Here is a 21,387-nt window from a genome sequence, read left to right on the forward strand (position 1 = left end):
AAGGTGATCATTTAAGTTAAATAGGTCTACTTAACCTACTAGGATGATCCACTTCTTGAAACATTCTAGAAAACCCATTTACTAGAAGCTTGACCACCTAGAAAACTCTCTAACAAATTGTAGTTACTAGGTTAATTTAAATTACAAGCTATATAGAAAATAGAGAGTTTAAATTTTCTTAAAACTCTATCATATAAATATGTTCAAATTAGAGCCATTAATGTAACTCAATCTGTACTACTGATGTAAGAGGAACTCAATTATAAATAGATGCTTATTTCATTAGAGCAAATCAATTTAGAATCTATTGAAAGGTTCAACTTTTGTCATTCCTAATTGTAACGAGATTTTAAAATATCTATTAAGTTAATGTTGATAATATCATTTTAACGTTGTACTCAACACTTGGTTTAAATTTTGTTATTTTTCCTTAGTTTGTTATGTCTAATAGCTATTAACAATTGTATCACACTTATGTGTGAAAAAATAATATATTTAAAATATCGATGTACATTTAAAATAATTTTCAAAAAATAATAAAATGAATAATTTGAAAATATAAAAATGCCTATAATCATATTTATTAATTGATTCAAACTTGGTTTTTAGTACATTCTCTAGTTGAGGTGTTACTTTGTTTAATTGCTTATTGTATAAACAGAAATTGCTACTTGCCCCTAGACCTGATCAGGCCCGGCCGAAATGTAAGAGGTTTTGGACAAAAATATAGGCCTTAAAAAGGGCTTGGACAAAAAAAATAAGACTCGTTTAAAAAATGGGTCTGGCTTCAAGTAAGGCATTTTTGGCCCGAGCCCAACCCGAATCCACTAAAAGACAAAAAAATTTACTTTTTTTAAATATTATTTTCTTGTTGTTTTCTCTCTATTTTGCTACCTTAAAGACATTTGTTAATTTTGTTATTATTTTAGAGACATTTTCTTGTTAAGTTGCATCTATCTTAGTCTTATTTAAATATACATATTTTTAAAATTTATTTTTAATTTGTTAAAAAATATTTATTTTGATATTTTTAGTTTTTTGATATATTATATATATTTAAAATTATATAAAAATAATATAAAATTTAATATGGGAGAGTCCGACTGAGTTAGGCTCGAATTTTAACATTTTTATTTAGTTTAAACTTAAACAAAATTTTAAACCCTAAATTTTTAATTGACCTAACTCTAACCTCACTCGACCTGACTCCAACCATGCTCACCTCTACTTAGAGCTGATCATGGGCTGGGCCCCGGCCCGGCCCGAAGGCCCGCCTGAAAAATAGGAGGGTTTGGGTAAAAATATAGGCTCGAAAAATGGGCTTGGGCAAAAAAACGAGGCCCGTTTAGAAAACGGCTCGGGCCTCGGGTAAGAGTTTTTTGGCCCGGGCCTGGCCCGGCCCGACCCGAATTATATATTAATATATATTTTTTATTTTATTTTTAATTATTTTAAATTTTTAATATAACCATTTTTTATTATATTATTAATTAGTGTATTGTTTTAAGAATTGTTTTAGTATTATTTTTATTTGTTTTAATATTTGTTTTTATGTTTTTAAATATATTTGATTTATTATATTTTTAAATTTTTTTATTTAATGAAATAAAAAAAATTTAATATGGGCCGGGCCGAGCCAGGCTCGGGCTTAATAATTTTATTTCGGGCCGGACTTGGACAAAATTTTAGGCCTATATTTCAGGCCGAGCCGAGCCCGGGCCCAATATACAAGCCTAAAAATTTGTATGAGTCCGATTCAAACCTGGCTCGACCCAGCCCATCATCACCTCTACCTCGACCTTTACTTGCCCCAAAATGAAAATCTAAGATGAAATCAGAGATGTCCAATGATTTGTTCGTCTACTCAAAAAAAGTCAAAACATAAATCATCCGAGTTCACAGGACCCGACCCGGTTATTGCCAATTTTTTATTTTCTGGCGTTGGAATGGAAAGAGCCAAACCCACGCGCGCTACTATTCTTGTAATTCCTTACTTTGCCCTTTTGCATTTACAAGTTCTTTTTAAGTTTTAGTTTAAAAGTTTTATTTTTTATTTTTCTCAATTAACCCTGCTAATCAGAAATTCTGTCTCGCTCTCTCCTCCATTATTTCATTTTCTTCTCACCATTTTTCTTTTCCGAGAGGTAATCTCTTATTATATTTAATTTTGATGTATAAAATAAATTCTATAAATATGTATGATCAACCATGATCTAAACCTGTGTAAGGAGTTTTCTTTTCTCAATTAATAAATTCTTTGGGATACATGATAAGGATATTGTTAGATTCAACCTTTTATCTCGTTGAAATCCAAATCTATACATATGATTTTGCTTCCATGTTGTTTTTCAGGTTTAGATGCGTTGATCAGGTGAAAAAGAGAAAGAGGGCTGGATTTGGGAGATCCGATCGTAGAAATTTGGTGTTATTTGAAAGAAAGATAGTTCAATTGGTAAATTAATTGAAAAATGGAGTCGTCGAATCAAGCGGAGTTCGATTACTTGTTCAAGTTGCTGATGATAGGAGATTCAGGAGTTGGAAAGAGTAGTCTTCTTTTAAGTTTCACTTCCGATTCCTTTGAGGAACTCTCTCCCACTATTGGTCAGTATTCATTTTGAACTGTGCTCATCAACTTTTATTCCTTTTTATGTCTTATAATTTATAATGGCATTGTCTTGATCTCTGGAACATGAAGATATCTACGCTCCCTTTTGGATTTTCTTTTCAAGATCAAAAGGCGGCTTACCAAAAAAATTTTTTGAAGAAAAATTGAAAACATAACTTTCTTTTGGAGAAAATTGTACGAATTTACTTATGTATGGATGCCGTTGTTACTTGCGTTTTCCAGTTTAACCACTAGGAATTATCCAAATGCTTAAGAATAGAGTTTCCAAATCTTAAATTTTAACTCGATTGGATCTCAAATGTTGGATGTGCCAAATTAATTCTTGGTTTTATGATTCTGAGAAATGAGGTTTGCATTGTCTTTTTGTGGATAGTTTTGTTTTGTCTTTTGATAAAAAGAAAGGAAATATGATGAGTGAACAGAAAGACTGTAAATTGGGAATGAAAATTTTATTTTATTAGAAATCTAGAATGGATTGATGATCTTGCAATGTGGTCTTGGTTAAACTATTCTACTTCTGTAAAGCCTTCAGTGCATTCACATTAAACTGATTATAAGAATCATTAATCTGCTTACATATCTTTATGTCCTGATTTAGAACTCTACTTGTTTTGTTGTGTAGGTGTTGATTTTAAAGTGAAATATGTAAATGCCGGGGATAAAAAGCTGAAGCTTGCAATTTGGGATACAGGTAATACCTAAAGTTTGCTAATGTGTTATTTCTGGTTTTTCTTTGAATTTTTTTTTTTGAAAGAAAAAGGCCCAAAAAGGCCAACTATATTAAATTAGAAGGTATCATCCAACACCAACCGGTGGATGAAATCCGGGTAGTCCAAACCAAAATCCAAAGCAGTGATCCCATCCATCAGCCAATATGCCATGCAATGAGCAACATGATTGGCTGACCTATGGGAAAAGGAAAACTAACAGCATTGAAAGAATTGCAAATACTTAAGGCCCCTCTAACAATACGGCCATAAATGGACAAATCAAGAGTCCGATTATTGAACTTATTAATAATAAAAGCACAATTAGACTCGAAAATAACTCCGGAGAAACCCTTCTCGAGGGTCTTCTAAGCAGCGCAAGCCGAAGCGATAGCCTTAGCTGAATGGCCATCAAAAGCCTTGGTGATCGAACAAGCATAATCAGCTAGCACCATGCCCTCATGGTCAGGAACAATGGCACCGCTAGAAGCAACTTTTTTCTATGCATTTCATGCCACGTCAAACATTAATTTTGACCGCATCTTCAGGAGGCGGAGACCATCGGGTCACAGTCAGACGTCAAAGTAACAACGGCGCATACAAAAGCTTATGCACACGAAACTCATGATGGATCGAACGAGCTCTCAAAACCACATCTTGCAAAGAAGAAACCTGCCCTTGAATCACAAACAAGTTCCTTGCTTCGGACAGTTGCCATAGAAGCATAAGAAAAAAGCTCTTTTGTCCATCTTCCTCATTGCTGCCTCGAGCCAATCAATTGCATTGTAAAAAGACAAACAAAGCAAATCATTATGAATATTACACAAGATTAAAGCCTCCCTTGAAATTGGGCAATCCCAAAGAGTATGTATAACATCCTCCTTAGTTGTCCTACATCTAGGGCAACTTGGATCCACCTCTAGGGAGAACATAGCACATCCATTAGCCGTAGGGAGGATGCCATGACCCAGTCTCCATCCAAACAATCAACTCTTTGGAAGGGTTTTAGCTTCCAAAGTTACTTCCAAAAGACTGAGGTCCTAAACCCAAAGTCTAAAGAAGTAACCAATTATACCTTGAACGCGTGGTATAAACATTGTTGGGGGCATGCCCCCAAACCAACTAGTCTTCACTTGCCTCGCCAATACGCAGATGGAGAATTCGGGAAGCATCTCATCGTTGCAACAAGATCGAACTAACATCTCATCCTATCTCTGGTCTTCTAGAAGTAATTGAGACACCCTAGCATCATGGGGAATAGCATCACAATGACCTATATCAAGCCCATTTATAAATTTGTCCTCCCATCCATCCGTCCGGATCCTTGCCGTATTACCATTCACTATCTTCTAGTAGAAGCCCGGATGAAGCATATTTAACACTTCCATAAAGCCCTTCATATTCATACATGACGGAAGTGGTTTTCCAATGATTCTCTACTTTTGTGCTATATAAATTGACATCTACATTTATTATTTCAACCTTTCTTGTCTTGAATAAATCATGCTAGAAATTGGCTTGTCACAGTGAATTATATATAATGATGTTTGGGCTATTTTGCTTACTTTGTTTCCCTTTTAATCTATCACCTGTAACTTTATCAAGTTTCTCTTTAACATCTCTGAAAGGGGGACCTTAGTTTTTATTGCTCAAACACCTATATTTGATGAGTGCAATGTTTTTTTAGTTGCTAAAGTGTCACTTAGTTCTGACAAACAGCTTATTCAAAGAAAATATTAACCTGAGATTAGTAGTTTGAGTTTACTAAAGTTCTGTTTGATCGATGCTTTTGCTATGTCCTTTTGTGCTGATATTAAGAATCAGTAGATGAGTTCAGAAGAAGGAAAAAAAAAAGAATCAGTAAATGAGTTGTGGATAGAGGTGAAATGCCACTTGAACTTGAAGCTACCTGGCTGCTGTTCATTTTTTTTTCCAGCCATTATTTTTGCAAAATCAAAAAGAAAATAGCAAAAGCATAAAAAATGGGGGAGCCTAAGCGAATTAAGTATTGTATCCACATTAGGATTTATGTTATGAAGACTCTGCATATATATTAATTTTATATACTTTGCAATGCCATCAAATAGAGCCTTTTCCATTGGTGGCACTCATTTTTCTTTTGCATGCACAACTGATACGCTTTTGTAGCCTTTTCAAAGTGAAGATCGTAAATCAAAAAGGTATGCCCGCATATTGGGCTTGGTATGTTGAAATCTTAAGAACCAACTTAATCTTATCATGCTTGGGTAGAAAATTGCATAAATGGAGCTGAGCCTTCTGGATGTTTTTGGAAATGACATTGCAATGATCTGGACTTTTGTTTGCCTTCAAAAGCATTGAATTGAGATGCAAGCATGTTCTTTGAGGAAATATTTGTGAATGAAGCAAATTATGTGGTAATTGTCGTATCATTCTCTGCATCATTTAGTTTGGTTAGATGTTCTCTTTAGATGACATTGCAATGTTCTGGACTTCTGTTTGCCTTCAAAAGCATTGAACTGAGATGCAAGCATGTTCTTTGAGGAAATATTTGTGAATGAAGCAAATTATGTGGTAATTGTTGTATCATTCTCTGCATCATTTAGTTTGGTTAGACATTCTCTTTATATTACTCAACTGGGCCTTTACTGATTCGGCTTGTTGCTGTGAAAATCCTTATTGATCTGATTATTTATTATGATTTAAATCAGTTTTGCATGATAGAAATTTGCTATTTTTATTGCTCATGGCTTCATGTAGGGAGAAATTTTTATTTTCGTTCAGTCTTGACTTATTTATGCTGATATTGCATGCAGCTGGGCAGGAACGGTTCAGAACATTGACAAGTTCTTACTACAGAGGCGCACAAGGGGTCATTATGGGTAACTTTATCCCTGTTTTAAATTGCAAAATTGTCCCACTTACAAAACTTGTGCCCTTCATTCTTTATTCTATTGGGAAAATTACTACTTTAGGGTTCGTTTGTTTACATGTAAAAGGTTTTATGAAAAATATTTCTGCATTTTCCTGTGTTTATTTCACAGAAAATAGTTTGGCCAACGGAAAATGACTTACAGGTCAAGTTAAAATAAGCCCTTTTTCCTATAAAATGACTTATAATTTTGAAAGCGTAAGTCATTTTCCGGAAAAGAGCTTATTTATAGATAAATTTATTTTTATATAAAAATTAACTTAAATCAAGCTTAATATTATTGTATTGATAATAAATTTTATTTTTATTTTAAAAATATTTAAAATATTATATATTTCAATATTATTAAACATAAATATTTAATTATTTATATTTAGTCATATAATAAATTATTAATATAATAAATATAAATTATTATTTTAATAAATTATTTAATATTTCAATTTTATTTTAATAATAAATTTTAAAAATAATAATTTTAAATAATATTATTCACATATTATTGAAAATATTCAATATTAATATTTTAATAATAAATATTTATTACAATTATAAATATATTAATAATAAATGTTTTATCGTATAAAGGTTAAAATATGTCATAAATCTATGTACACTTCACAAATTTGTAATTTAGCCTTTGTATTTTTAGTTTCAAGAATTTAGTCCCTTTACTTTTCAAATTTTAAAATCAAGTCCAATTGTTGACATCGTTAATTTTTTTTGTCAATTTTGTTGATGTCACATTTTTAAATAAAAAATACTCACTTAGTAGTTATGTAATTAAAAAATGACATTGCAATGAATCTGAATTAACATAATATTTTTAATATATGCAAAAACAACGTAAAATATAAAATTATAGATAAAAATAAATTCAATTAAACAATGAAAAAATAAGAAAATCTCAAATGTATGTTTGTTTAATTGAAAATAACTTTTAGGAAATATTTTTAAGAAATCTACTAAACAACAGAAAATATTTAACACAGATTCCTCCAAACATCAGAAAATATTAGCTTTTCTAGAAAAAGTAAATCATTTTCTAGAAATCATTTTCCGTAAGTCATTTTCAATGAAACAAACGGAGCCTTAATTTTTCATTTGAGCTGATCCTTTGTAAAATTGTGGAAGTGACATAAGCATTGTTTTGCCTATCAATTTAGTCCCTGTACTATTAAAAAGAATCAAATAAGTCTAAATTTCAATAGAGTTAACATTTACTGTTTAAAAAATGTCAATTACTGTTAACAAAGTTAATATTTTGAAAGATTTTTATGATTTTGCAAATGAGATCTTTTGTTAGAGTTGAATTGCAATTGAAAAATAATTTTCATGTCATTTTTTAAACTGTAACCTTATGTTTGAATAATTAAAAATAAAGGAAAAGAAGGGAAGGGAAGGTGAAAGAAAGGTAATATTTATTTCTTGTTTGATAGCTAAAATTAATAAAGGAAAGGAAAGGAAATGAAAGGAATTTTAACATTTTCTGTTTGGTTAAGACATGGAAAGTAAAGTAAATAATTTGTTTAAATAATTTTTCCAATTTAACTTTACTTAAATAACATATAATAATTAAATTAACTTAAATTATAAAATATGAAAATTGATGTTTTTTATAAAATGATAGTTACAAGTGTTAATAAAAAATTATAAATTAATTTGATAAAATTGTTAATTTGATACAAACTTTTAAAAAATAAAGAGTTCTAATAATTCAAAAATGTAGAAAATGATTTTGATAGTTTGTTAATTTGTTACAAAATTAAAATGTAAAAAGAGTTCTAATGTTCTTAAAGAGTTGTAATAATTCAAAAAAGTAAATAAAAAAAGAGAAAATAATTTAGAAAATAATAAAGCCATTTACAACAAGGTAACAAGGTGTTAAAAAATGACAAAAATTTCAATGCATGATTAGGAGAAAATTCAAAGTAAACAAAAGTCATTAAAATTAACAAAGTATAAAAAATACATTTTTTAAAAAGATATTTATTATAAAAATTACATTTTTTAAAAAGATATTTATTCTTTCCTCTCACTTTCCCCCAAATTGGTGTATTAAGAAAATGAGGGAAAACAAGGGAAAGTGAGGGATTCTCAGCTCCCTTCAATTTTCCTACCATGTAAAAAATAGGTTATCCAAACAAGAGAAAAAAGAATCTTTTCCCTTGAGTTACTTAACTTTCTTTCCCCTTACTCCAATCCAAGCATAGTATAAATGTCAACTCTATTGCAATTTGGTCTTATTTGATTTTTTTTTAATAGTACTACGATTAAATTGATACGTTTAATTGTAGAGGGGCTAATTTGATCCAGTCCCTATAATAGAGGGACTTGGCAGGTACTTTCACTAATTAATAATAGTAGGGATATATACCTCTAATTGCTGAATTCTATTAAATAGTAAGTAATAATGGTAGGGTTATTTATACCTCTAGTTTCTGAATTCTATTAATTAATAAAGCTTTAATGCTAACATTGGATTAACAATTTAAAGATAAATCATAATCCTAGCCATCAATCCATAGGCCTAATAAATAATAAATAAAACTTAAATAATAAAATATCATAATAGTTGTAGCTCATATCACTGGTAAAAATCATGTTTATGTCAACTTACAATACATTCTTTTTTCCTTTTCTTCTTTTTGCCCCCTCTTATAGTCCTGGTTTTTTTTTTTTTTTTTTTTTTTTTTTTTTGCTGTAGCTACTGTGTTACATATTGCCTTGGCCTGGATTAAATGATTAGATGTTTTCTACTTCCTTTTTATCTGTAAAAAGTTTTACTCTGCTAAAGCTTTTTTTTTGCTGTAGTCAGTATAAGTGGTTAACATCTTCACATGACTAAGATTAGATGCCTCTTCAATTCTAACCTCTTTTAAGTGTGCTGTAATGTAACATTTAGCTTTTATCATTCTGGTCAATTTTATGACTTTGCATGTATTTCTGCTCTTAATTTGTTTGGAGAATTACAATATGAGGTTTTCTTTGATCTTAAACAGTTTATGATGTAACACGAAGGGAGACATTTACTAATCTTTCTGAAGTCTGGGCCAAGGAAATTGAACTCTACTCAACAAATCAAGACTGCATCAAGATGCTTGTTGGGAACAAAGTTGACAAGGTAATTTAAACTAAGATCTTTGGATGCTAATTCCTTCTTTTATATTTGTGATGCCTTGATTTGGTTCCAAATGAACTTTCCTTTCTGCATTTTGGTGTGTTCTTCCTCTCTCTTTAGATGTCCTTCCCTTTAGGCCTGAATAATGCTGATCATTTTCTCTTGTCGCATACAGTTGTTTTTCTCTAAGACACGAATGGAAAATAAAATTAAGCAAATTTGTCACCCATTTGAGGCTTGATGAGGTGATACGGGGTTGCGCGCGGACCAAGATCGAGTTGCCAAGTCACGAGAAACTCCTACGAAAACCCTAAACAATTAGATCTGAAACGAAACAGAAAATTAAAAGATTAGATTTTTGAATTTTCAGATCTGAAATAAAATCCCCAAATCAGCAAAGAATCAAATTGAGAATAGAAATAAGTGTTAGGGTTCTTGAAACCCTCAAGGAGATTGTGATTCTGCCCAATTGAACACCAAGATAGTTTTCCCCAAATTTCGACAATCTAATTTCACCCAAAAAGAGTATGGAAAAACCCTAGAAATTGGGGATTTTTGGGCTGATTCCTTAAGATAGAAAAAGGCTGAAAACACAATAAGAACAGAAAATAGATTAGATAATGATTCAGCACAAGTAGAAATAAAGAAAGAATTGACAGTAAGAAATTAAAAGATAAGTCCTAAGAAGCCTTGAAATCTCGAAAGATCTCACAACTCCCTTCAAACGGCTCTAATCTCCCCTCCAAAGAATATCAATGGCAAGAAGAAGGTTGAAGATGGCTCCCACAATCAAAAAGATTGTTAAAACAACTTCTAAAGAAAACTCAAGAGAAAATCCTTGAAGAACTCAAAGAGAATTTTCACTCAAATCAAATCTGAAATTTTCAATGTAATTGTAATGTCATGTAGGGTGGCTGGCCAAGCCATATAAATAGGCCTTTCAAATGTTTTCCTAATTTAATTAGAACACTAAAACTAAAACTAAAAAAAACTCCTAATTATTTTAATATGGAAATTCGGCCAAGGGTCTTTTATTTGGGACTCTTGGACTGAATATAAAAATTTAAACTAAATAAAATAAATAAATAAATAAATAAAAATAAAACTTTACAACTTGGGCCACTTTAACAATTTGGCCTGATTTTCAACTAAGTATGGGTGGATTTCTTGATTGGGCTTGGAATCTTCTTATTGGGCCTCGCCTTCAAGAATTTGGGCTTTTGTGACTCGTATCATTCCCCCCTTCCTCAAAAAGATTCGTCCTCGAATCTAAAAAATCAAATGGACTCGACTTTCCTCTATCGAACGGGACTAATGGCAATTGAGTCCACTGAAAAGAATAGCCATGAGATAGTAAATAGCAACGGAAACAAGCTTGTAGTCCAATCATAAGCATAACAGAACAGGTATAACGTATGTGAATGGACAGATTCAGATTACCATGCAAACAATCTAATTTACTCACCATTGCCTCGTCAAATATTTGAAACAAAGATGGACATGTTTTAAGGCATTCAGTCGTCTCACATTGTTCCCACAAACCATGAATAAATTGCGAGTAATAAATCAAATGGTAAACATAATCGTCACAAGTAGGTATTTGAAAAAATTCACATGGTTCACAGAGTTGCATAATCATACCATGCATTAATCGACGGTCTATAGATTCACTCACACATGCATTATCAAAAACAAGAATCTTTTTATCAACCATCAAAACAGATAGATCATCAATAAATAAAATAGGACAGTCAAGCACGTTTCGATCTAAGTGTTCATCAACACGATCTTTATCACTATCCGAGGAGTACAAAAGTGTTTCAAAGGTTTCAAGCATCTTACCTCGATAAGTAGAAGAATAAGGGTCGATTTTACCTTTTTCATTTAAAACAAACCTTCGCTCATCGGGGGCATAGTGTAGTCGAATCTCCGTTGTTGAGTTAACCTTTGTCAAATGGAACTCAAACTTCATGTACAACCACATAAACTGTTTAAGGCACGAATATAAATTGAAAACAAATTTGGAAAATTTCGTTACCTTATTCTCCAAAACAGATTTGGACAAATTCGAGGATTTTACACAAGGTAAATCAAGAGAATAACAAATCACGCTTCTTTTCGTAATGACTTTATCAACCACAATCGAAGAGTAACAATTAATCGGATCAAAATGAGGGGATCTTTTAAGAACTAAGTCACCAAAAGTTTTATCAATAATTTTCAAATCTGCACTGGACTCGGTTTCTAAAATTTCCTTACCTCGCTTACTTTCGGGATCATGTAGTGTGATTTCATCTTTGCCTAAGTTGATCGTATGAAAACGTCTTTCATTTGAGAGGTATTGAAGTTGAAAGTTATCTTTCGATCTTTCAGGAACCTGAAAAGTAGCAACACAAGAAAAATTCATATCTTGGTTAGTGGAAACATTCCTCACTAGCCTCATTTTCTCTTGTTTCTTTTTCTAACTCATTTTCTCTTCTTTCTTCAACTTCTTTTTCAAATTTCTTTTCTGTTTCACATTCCTTTTCACTCTCAATCTCTTTTTGCTCTTTTTCATTCTCTTTTTCTTTTTCCTCACTTGTTTTAACGGAATTTCTCAGTTTGATTTGGTCCTCATGGACTTCTTTCGGAGTGAGCGGCACTAAGGTAAGTTTCTTTCCTTGATGCTTGAAAGAATACCTATTGGTACGACCATCGTGAGTGACTTTTCGATCCAGTTGCCATGGTTCTCCTAGCAATAAATGGCAGGCTTGAATAGGTACTACGTCGCACACGACTTCGTCTTGATATTTACCGATAGAAAAGGCGATGCGCACTTGTTGAGTGACCTTAAATTGGCTTTCGTTGCTAAGCCCTTGTAGTTGATAAGGTCGTGGATGCTTGGTAGTGGTTAAGCAAAGCTTTTCCACCATCGTCGTGCTGGCTACGTTCGAGCAACTTTCACCATCAATAATAACTCTACAAAGCTTACCTTGTACATGGCAGCGAGTATGAAAGAGATGTTCTCGTTGCTGCTCGCTCTTTGGTTTTGCCAAAGAGGGTTGTCCACGATCATGAAGATCATAATCAGTTCTAGGGACACGCCGAGGAGCGCGCCTATGAGCAGGAGGCTGGTTATCCACATCGTCTTTAATTTGATCTCGATATTGAGGCTCTTGATTCAACCGCACCTCATTGATAGTAGCAGTCAACGCTCGAAGTGCAGCAGCCTGTTCGTCCAACTGTTGTTGGAATTTTTTAAATATGTCACTAGTATTATCACCTGTAGACATTTTTTTTAAAACCTGCAAAACACTCAACACTCAAAAATAAAAGTTATCAAACCTCACCGTTAATCACTCAAAAAGAAAAAATCAAATTCTCAATGAGGTCGAATTCAATCTTGTGAGTTCTTTATCAGAGTTTATATCAACCAATTAGAGAGTGTGAACCAAACTACCAAAGAATCCTAATTTGCACTAGGATGCCAAAAACTGACGAGACACCAATTGATTCGTGTTGCACCGAGGAAGAAGTTGTGCACACGTTTAAATCCTACTAACACAAGAAACAAGAAGGTGTTAGATAACGTAAAGGAAGAATAAAGGGAAACAAATGAAAACCTACAGCTAAGAATCAATAAAAATTGCTGAAAACAGAAAACCCGAAAAACTGCGGAGTAACTTGACAACTTCGTTCGAGGTGTTACCGATCTCCAAAAATCACGAAATTAAATCTGGAGTGTCCTTATATATTGAATTTTTGATCTGGAAATTTTGGGCACCAAATTCAACCCGCTAAATATTTTTTTAAATTTTTATTGAATTTCGTATTTTTTTATTTTTTTGACTTTTCTGACTGATTTTTTTGCGGGAATAAATTTTTTATATTCAATCACAGTGCCAAAAATATGTATGTAAAATTTCAGATCAATCGGACAACGTTTACCCACTCAAATGAATTTTTTTAAACAATTTTTCTGGGTAAAACTGCCGTTTATGCTTTAAAAAATAGAGATCAGTTTAGAAATCAACCAAGAACACCCAAAACGCCCAAAATCTGATACCAAATGATACGGGGTTGCGCGCGGACCAAGATCGAGTTGCCAAGTCACGAGAAACTCCTACGAAAACCCTAAACAATTAGATCTGAAACGAAACAGAAAATTAAAAGATTAGATTTTTGAATTTTCAGATCTGAAATAAAATCCCCAAATCAGCAAAGAATCAAATTGAGAATAGAAATAAGTGTTAGGGTTCTTGAAACCCTCAAGGAGATTGTGATTCTGCCCAATTGAACACCAAGATAGTTTTCCCCAAATTTCGACAATCTAATTTCACCCAAAAAGAGTATGGAAAAACCCTAGAAATTGGGGATTTTTGGGCTGATTCCTTAAGATAGAAAAAGGCTGAAAACACAATAAGAACAGAAAATAGATTAGATAATGATTCAGCACAAGTAGAAATAAAGAAAGAATTGACAGTAAGAAATTAAAAGATAAGTCCTAAGAAGCCTTGAAATCTCGAAAGATCTCACAACTCCCTTCAAACGGCTCTAATCTCCCCTCCAAAGAATATCAATGGCAAGAAGAAGGTTGAAGATGGCTCCCACAATCAAAAAGATTGTTAAAACAACTTCTAAAGAAAACTCAAGAGAAAATCCTTGAAGAACTCAAAGAGAATTTTCACTCAAATCAAATCTGAAATTTTCAATGTAATTGTAATGTCATGTAGGGTGGCTGGCCAAGCCATATAAATAGGCCTTTCAAATGTTTTCCTAATTTAATTAGAACACTAAAACTAAAACTAAAAAAAACTCCTAATTATTTTAATATGGAAATTCGGCCAAGGGTCTTTTATTTGGGACTCTTGGACTGAATATAAAAATTTAAACTAAATAAAATAAATAAATAAATAAATAAAAATAAAACTTTACAACTTGGGCCACTTTAACAATTTGGCCTGATTTTCAACTAAGTATGGGTGGATTTCTTGATTGGGCTTGGAATCTTCTTATTGGGCCTCGCCTTCAAGAATTTGGGCTTTTGTGACTCGTATCATGAGGGGTGGGAATTGTTTGTGCTTTTACACTTTGCGAATAGGCATACATTGAGAAGCCATTGTTCTGCATAGTCTAATATTACTGCTCGGAATCTGAGTTTTCGTTTTGAGGTAACAGTGCTTCGAGCACATATTTGACATTTGGGAATGTTCCATAATTCCATTACCTGTAGTGACATTGTTCAGTCCTATTGGGGGTATCTCATACCCCCATCAGTCTATAGTGACATATAGGACCATTTTATCCATTCTTTTCTCTTTAATGATGTGAATCCATACCAGTATAATCTAACCCCACATCAAACCTAATTCACTCGCAATTTCATCCTTACTAGTCAAAGCATAACTGTTCCTCTCTCTTAGCGCAAGTTTGCAATGCCTTGAGTCCCTTCACTGTCAATGAACCCGTTGCTGAGGCTTTAGGGTATTTCTTCCTAAACTCCCTTGGAACCTCCTCCTTTTTCCAACTCGCCCTTTTCATTGTTCCACCTTTAGTATTTCTTCCTAATGTTGTTTGAAAAGTAATCAAACATCTTATGCCTGGTAATTTTATGTTTTGATGGTCGATTTTGGGCTATCGGGTGTTCGACATTGGATATATTTGTGGCTTTTTTTGTTTTATGTGTTCCAGTTTTTGGATATGATCGCTGCAGCTTGTTGCCTTTCTTTGTTCGATTTAGTTAGGTTTTGGGGCTTTGAATTTGGTTGTCTCTCGGTTCAGTCCTAGGGTGTTGTTTGTTCTTTCTTTTGTTGGTAGGGGCCTTTCTTGTTTCTGATTGGGTTGTTAGGATGTTAGGTCTTTTATACATCTCTCTTTAATCTTTTTCCTTTCTTTGATTCTTTGCATAACAACTTGGTTTGTTCATTGGGATTGGGACCTTCTAACAAGAATCAGCATACCCATGTATTATGAATACCTGAAGAACACGATCAGGATTTAGCTAGGCTGCTTGTTTGGTTGTTTTCAGCTTCTTCAAGAGCATTCCTTTGCCAGAAAAACTAGTCCAAAGATGGCTATTGCTTTATGTTTTGTTTTGACATTTTGGAATTGATTGTTTTTATAGTTTTAAACCTTGGGAATGTATAGGATTTGAAAGGTTGAATGAAAATGGATTTTGCGCTCTTTGTTAAGCAAATGAGTATAAAACTTGGAGAGTGGTTGGGCATTAGGACACCGAGGCCGGGTTCAGAAATTATGGAAAATTTGCTGATAAACTTGCATTGAACATCAACATCTTTTCCACTATTATTACTACCAGGGATCAACTTGTGGAACATTTTTCAAGTTATAGTTAGACAAGTTTAATATGCTAGGATGGGTGTATGCTGCAATCAAGTTTGAAAGGGCATGATTTGATTGTGCTGTATTATTTTATTTTGTTTGTGGGCAAGAAAAAACTTCATGGTTAGTTGTGAAAGAATGCATTGAGACTTCTTTCATTTGCATGTGGCTGCTTTTGCTTGGTTGCATAAGAGTTCAAATTTTCATTACTATAATTTGAAATAAAATTTTAAGGAAACAAGCCTCACCATGTGATTACAAGGATAGGGCATCGTGTATGGGCACAGAAACTACATGAAATATTGGTACTGTTATACATACAGTATTGTTGCTGGGTTTTGAGTTGTCTTGAGTTATACATGCTATTTTAAATTCATGAGCGGCAATGATTATCGCAATGCATCTATTATAGAGGTTTTATTTGGTTTCTGAAAGTAGCTGGATGACATCTGTTTTCACTTCCATGGTTAAAAAATAGGGTAAACTGGCTAGTTGGTCACCCAACTTTTTAGGTGCTTTCATTTTGGTCACCCAAATAAAAATACTTGCAATTTAGTCACTGTCGTTGAAGAACATTTTTATTTTATTCACTCAAACATTAAATACCTAATGGTAGCTTACTGTGCATGCTGTATCATCATTTTTGACCATTTTTTCAACCCCCTACTGTTCATCATCTTCCCCTCCATGCCACCCTTGCTTCCATTTTCTTCTTTCTTTGCTCACTGCTTCCACCATTTTTTTTCTAGAAATTAATTAATTAAAAAAAAACAAAAAACTAGTTATAGATCCAATGAGAGTAAGAACATAAACTTAATTAAATGTAATACATGGCCCATGCCATGAGTCAGGTCTGGGTCTGATAGACTCGCAATAATTGAAAAAACAAAAACAAATCCATAAGAAAATTTCAACTACTATCTGCTTTCTAAGTACTAACCCTTTGTTTCCTGCAGCTCAGCTGAGCAAACCCACAAAACACGTCCTTTTGGTTACACTGCTCACTTGCCCCCCCTGCCAATCCTCTAGTCTTTCAGACAGAGAGATGCCTTAAGCTCTGTCTTTTGGCCCCTCTTTCTTCATCTTCTTCTCTATTCTATAATGAAACCAACATAAACATTTTTAAAAAAGAAAACAAAAGGAAAAAGCTATTCTTTGGTGGAGAACAATGGCTTTGAACTCTTCTTTTTGTTTTTTATGCTCTTTATAGTTTAGAAGAGAATTGGGAGGAAGAACCCAGACAAGACTACTTTGTAGAAGTAGAAGAAGGAAGTTGTTACAATCATGAGATTAATAGATCAAAATCCTTTTCCCAACTTGTTAGAACAAGACTTTTCCTGGGAAGATGATGAACTTTCCACTTTACTCTCAAAACAAGAGCAGAACCTACTGTACTATAGCCTTCAAAGCAATGGGAATCTAGATGGGGCTCGCTGTGAATTTGTGAAATGGATGTTAAAAGTCAATGCTCACTATTCCTTCTCTGCTCTCATTGCTGTTCTTGCCATCAGCTATCTCGATAGATTCTTGCTTAGCTTCCGGTTCCAAAGTGATGTGCAAAAAAATGGTGGAAGCAGTGAGCAAAGGAAGATAAAAAATGGTGGTAGCAAGGTGGTGTGGAGGGGGAGATGATGAATAGTGGTGAGGGTAAAAAAAAAATCTAAAATGATGATGTGGCATGCACAGTTAGCCGCCGCTAGGAATTTAACCTTTGGGTGACTAAAATGGAAAATTTTTGTAACGGCGGTGACCAAATTACTTGTATTTTTATTTGGGTGACCAAAATGGAATCGTCTAAAAAATTGGGTAACTAACTAGGTAATTTATTTGGTACTGTGTTATTGTACAATGAAATAATTTCATTTATTCAGATTTTATTCTTTTTAAGGGGCATTAGTAAATATATGTCATTAAGGAAAACATAAACAGGAATCTGACATTCTGACCAGCTAAACCAAAAGTAAGCATCTAATATCACTGTTAATGTGTTAAGTAATCTTGTTAGGGGAGAATCATATTATTGAAGCCAACCCTACTTTTCCTAGATCAAATGCGCCCCTTGGTGCAAAATCTGAAGCTCATAAATGCACAATTTTCAAACATATTGTATTTGATGGTTAGAAAAATATGGAGTGAATATGGTCTGATAATTTCCCTTTTTATGAGCAAATTTTGACTGTAACATGTATACTTGTTTAACAAATAGGCAATATTTGAAGGGAAACAGGTTTCAGAAAGCGAAAAACACACAACAGTTACATACACCTATTTGTGGATCTGGCATGATATATATATATATATATGTATTAAATGCTACACGTAGAACTGCTTGTATTAGGCTTGATTTGGTAAAATTGTTTAGTCATCTTCTATGGAATTGGTTAAGCAAATAATAGCTTTTCCTTTTGGTAAACTTGTATTTCTATTTTCACCAGAATTATAAGGAAAAGAAAAACAGGTTTTTGGTCCCTAAAATTTGCAATTGATATAACAATAATTGCTTCTTCACGAGTGTGTTATTCTTTATCCTGAATGACTGAATCTGGTCTGCTATTTTGATTTAGCTGATGTGCTCTTATCTTTAGGAAACAAAAATCTTTTACTTGATGCTCTCAAACTTTTCCATGCTTTTTGCTATTAGAATATGTTGCCTGGCAAGTGTTGGACATTAGTACATGTTTGACATGGATCTTCAAACTAGTAAATTTTAACTTATATTTTGAGTTTCATATGTTCATATCTTCATGTCAATATCCAATTTGAAGCTCTTGTTATGTGGATGGGCATGGGCTTGTTAGGGAAGAAAGTAATGAAGATTTCCTCACTGTATGATGAAGTGCCTTACTTTCTCCGTCCCTAGTTACACTGGTTTGTTTCCATGTTTGGATTGTATGCAAACCACATAGTTACATTACATATCAGTGGTGACACCTCGTTATTCATCTGAAAGGCACTATCTAATAATATCGTCAACTGTATTCTACAGGATGCAGGACAAGGACATGCTTATTTCGATATTTGTTTAATTAAATCTGTAAACTTTTATGGTTTCAATTGTTATTTTTGGTACTTGTAGATCCATTTCAGGATTTTATTTGGTACATATTTCATTAACATGTACAGTGTGCTTTACAAGTACTTAATTTTTTCAGTTCCTTTGTAATTTGGTATAATGAATTTGAGTCATCAAAATTGGTTCTCTCTCTACTTGTTCTTTCCCCAATATTTATTACCCTCTGTTTCCCTTTTTCATTTTTCTTCTTTCTTCTCAATTCTCTTATCTTCCTTTCCTTTGTTGAGAATTTTCCTTATACCTGCATCATCAAATGCTTTTCAGGAAAGTGAGAGGGTTGTAACAAAGAAAGAGGGAATAAACTTTGCTAGAGAGTATGGTTGCCTTTTCATCGAATGTAGTGCTAAAACACGCGTTAATGTACAGCAGTGCTTCGACGAGCTTGTTCTGAAGGTATTGAATTTAACAGCTATTTTGTTCTGATATTTCTGCCTTTCTCCACAATGCTTTGGTTCAAGCAATAAATTTTAGTGAGCATGAGGGCTATTAGTAAAATTATATCAAAAATATTTTAAACCGGTGATTGAAGTTGCGTTTATGAATCCGTTACCAGTCCATTGTTTCTATTGCAATTATGAACATAATGGATACTATGGCAGTAAATTCTGAAAAAAATATCAGTAGTGGAAGTAGCAGCGTCATTTGCCTCCCTGGTTTAAGCAGATGTTTTAGGGTTTTTTGGACTCTTCGTGATTGCTTTTGTGAATCCACCATTTTTTATGCAATTGTGAATGTAATAGATGTTACAGCAGTCAATTGCCCTTTTATATTTTTGTTAAAGGTTTCCTCAGCTAAGGAATGAGACTTACATTTTTAATGAGATGACATTATCATGCAGATCCTAGATACTCCGAGCCTTTTGGCTGAGGGTTCCAAAGGTGGGAAAAAGAACATCTTTAAACAAAAGCCACCACAACTCGATGCATCGGCAAGCGGCTGTTGCTAATACCAAATCTCAAGCGCGGTGATTCTTACCCACTTCTGACCATTATTTACAGTATGGTTTTTCAATTTCATATGGAACTCAATTTTTATGTAGTATATAGCATTGTTGCTAATCCCGTTTATTTCTCGAAGTCATATTGTGTAGAATTCCACGTTGTATTTGATAATTTGGCTGGCTTGGAACAATTGGATTTAGGATTAAATGGCCATTCAGTTATTGGTGATGTTCTACTCTGGTCATTCAACTACAAAAAAATAAAGACTATAAATAATCATTTACGCTGTGAATATTCCTGTTTTTTTTAAGCCACTCAATCGTGTAGGCGCTGTTGGATTACTGATGCTGTTCTCACATAAGCTGATATTGTCACATGGTTGGTCGTGTAACATGTTTAGCTCAAAAAATTGCCTCATTCTTGTTTTGCCCTCCAGAAGATTGCCTTTATTCGATGAATGCAAGACCGGGTTAGGTTTATTGATTCAATTGGTCGAACAAAAAACTGACAAAAGTGTTTGGTTTAATTATCTATAATAGGATATAGTATAATATTTTTTCTATATAAAAGTATCAGCTCCAAAATGGTAAAAAGTAAATGACAAATTTCCCATTGATATTTTTAAAAATTAATTATTTACTTTTCTTTATTAAAATAAAATATTAATTATTTCTATTGTGATTCTCGTTAAGGTCTATTAAAATAAGATTTCTTAACCCTTTATTTTTATGAAATTAAATATTCATTAATTTTTTTATTTTTTTTTTGCATTTTTTAAAAATAAATTATTTTTAATAAACATAATTATTCATTTTCCGGTGGTTTTTGTTTATAAAATGTCTGTTAAATTATAAATCACAATCAATAAATCAATTATTTTATCTTGATTTCTTTTTTATTAAAAAATTTATTTTTTTACTACCATTAACATTGGAAGTGTTTATTAAAGTAAAACTCTTTAATAAATTGTTTTTAGGCTTAATAGTACAGAAGGTCCTCAAAGAATTTAAAAAAACTCAATTAAGTCCCTCAACTTTTTTCACCCAATTGAACTCTTGAATTGACAATTTTGATGAGTGAGATCCCTTGAGCAATGTTTACTGTAATGGACGTGGCAATCCATGCCAGCAAAAAATAAAAAATAAAAAATAAAATTCTTTTAGAAAATAAGTCCAGAGTGAACTTGAACAATTTTTTATCCAGATTCATTTGAATCTGGACACCAATATGTCCAAATTCATTCTAGAATTATATAAAAGAAAACATAAAAAGATTATAAAACCATTAAAAATTACAAAAAAAGTATTAAAAAATAATTAAAATAATAAATTTTATAGAAATATTAAAATTAATTAAAATAATATAAAGAATAAAAAAATGAAAAATCATATATTGCATCTTTTCCATATAAATTGGACATTAAAGAGTTAATCAAAACCAAACAAACGAAAAGAGTTATTAGGTTTGGTGTATTCTATTGTTTATTTATTTCTTCCTTCGAAAACACATGTGCAAAAGAGATTACCTAACAAACATGTTCTTTGGTATTTCAAATCAATTAAGTTTTCATATAAATATATTCAAAATTAAGATGCAACATTTTCAATTGAAATATAATAATATGGAAGGTAAGTATAAATTAATGGCATCTAAGTACACATAGCTATATAATAAGTTAAAAAAACTC

The 21,387-nt window shown here is 32.5% G+C and overlaps 1 protein-coding gene across 1 annotated transcript; it reads left to right on the forward strand.

Moving 5' to 3' along the window:
• Positions 1-1,970: 1,970 nt before the first annotated feature.
• LOC107896742 (ras-related protein RABC1) lies at positions 1,971-19,992 on the forward strand. The gene is made up of 7 exons (XM_016822007.2): positions 1,971-2,144; positions 2,353-2,601; positions 3,249-3,317; positions 6,129-6,194; positions 9,247-9,368; positions 19,024-19,152; positions 19,598-19,992. Exons 2-7 carry the CDS (start codon positions 2,469-2,471, stop codon positions 19,703-19,705), a joined length of 627 nt encoding a protein of 208 aa, XP_016677496.1. The 5' UTR covers positions 1,971-2,144; positions 2,353-2,468; the 3' UTR covers positions 19,706-19,992.
• Positions 19,993-21,387: the final 1,395 nt, after the last annotated feature.

Source organism: Gossypium hirsutum, chromosome A10 (assembly GCF_007990345.1).
Source record: "Gossypium hirsutum isolate 1008001.06 chromosome A10, Gossypium_hirsutum_v2.1, whole genome shotgun sequence".
Classification (NCBI taxonomy): Eukaryota; Viridiplantae; Streptophyta; class Magnoliopsida; order Malvales; family Malvaceae; genus Gossypium; species Gossypium hirsutum.

Excerpts from the sequence above, each read along its gene's own strand:
- LOC107896742 (XM_016822007.2), top strand. The coding sequence starts at position 2,469 with ATGGAGTCGTCGAATCAAGCGGAGTTCGATTACTTGTTCAAGTTGCTG. Across the intron at positions 9,369-19,023 it reads TTGGGAACAAAGTTGACAAG|GAAAGTGAGAGGGTTGTAAC; the intron begins GTAATTTAAACT and ends AATGCTTTTCAG. Across the intron at positions 19,153-19,597 it reads TCGACGAGCTTGTTCTGAAG|ATCCTAGATACTCCGAGCCT; the intron begins GTATTGAATTTA and ends ATTATCATGCAG.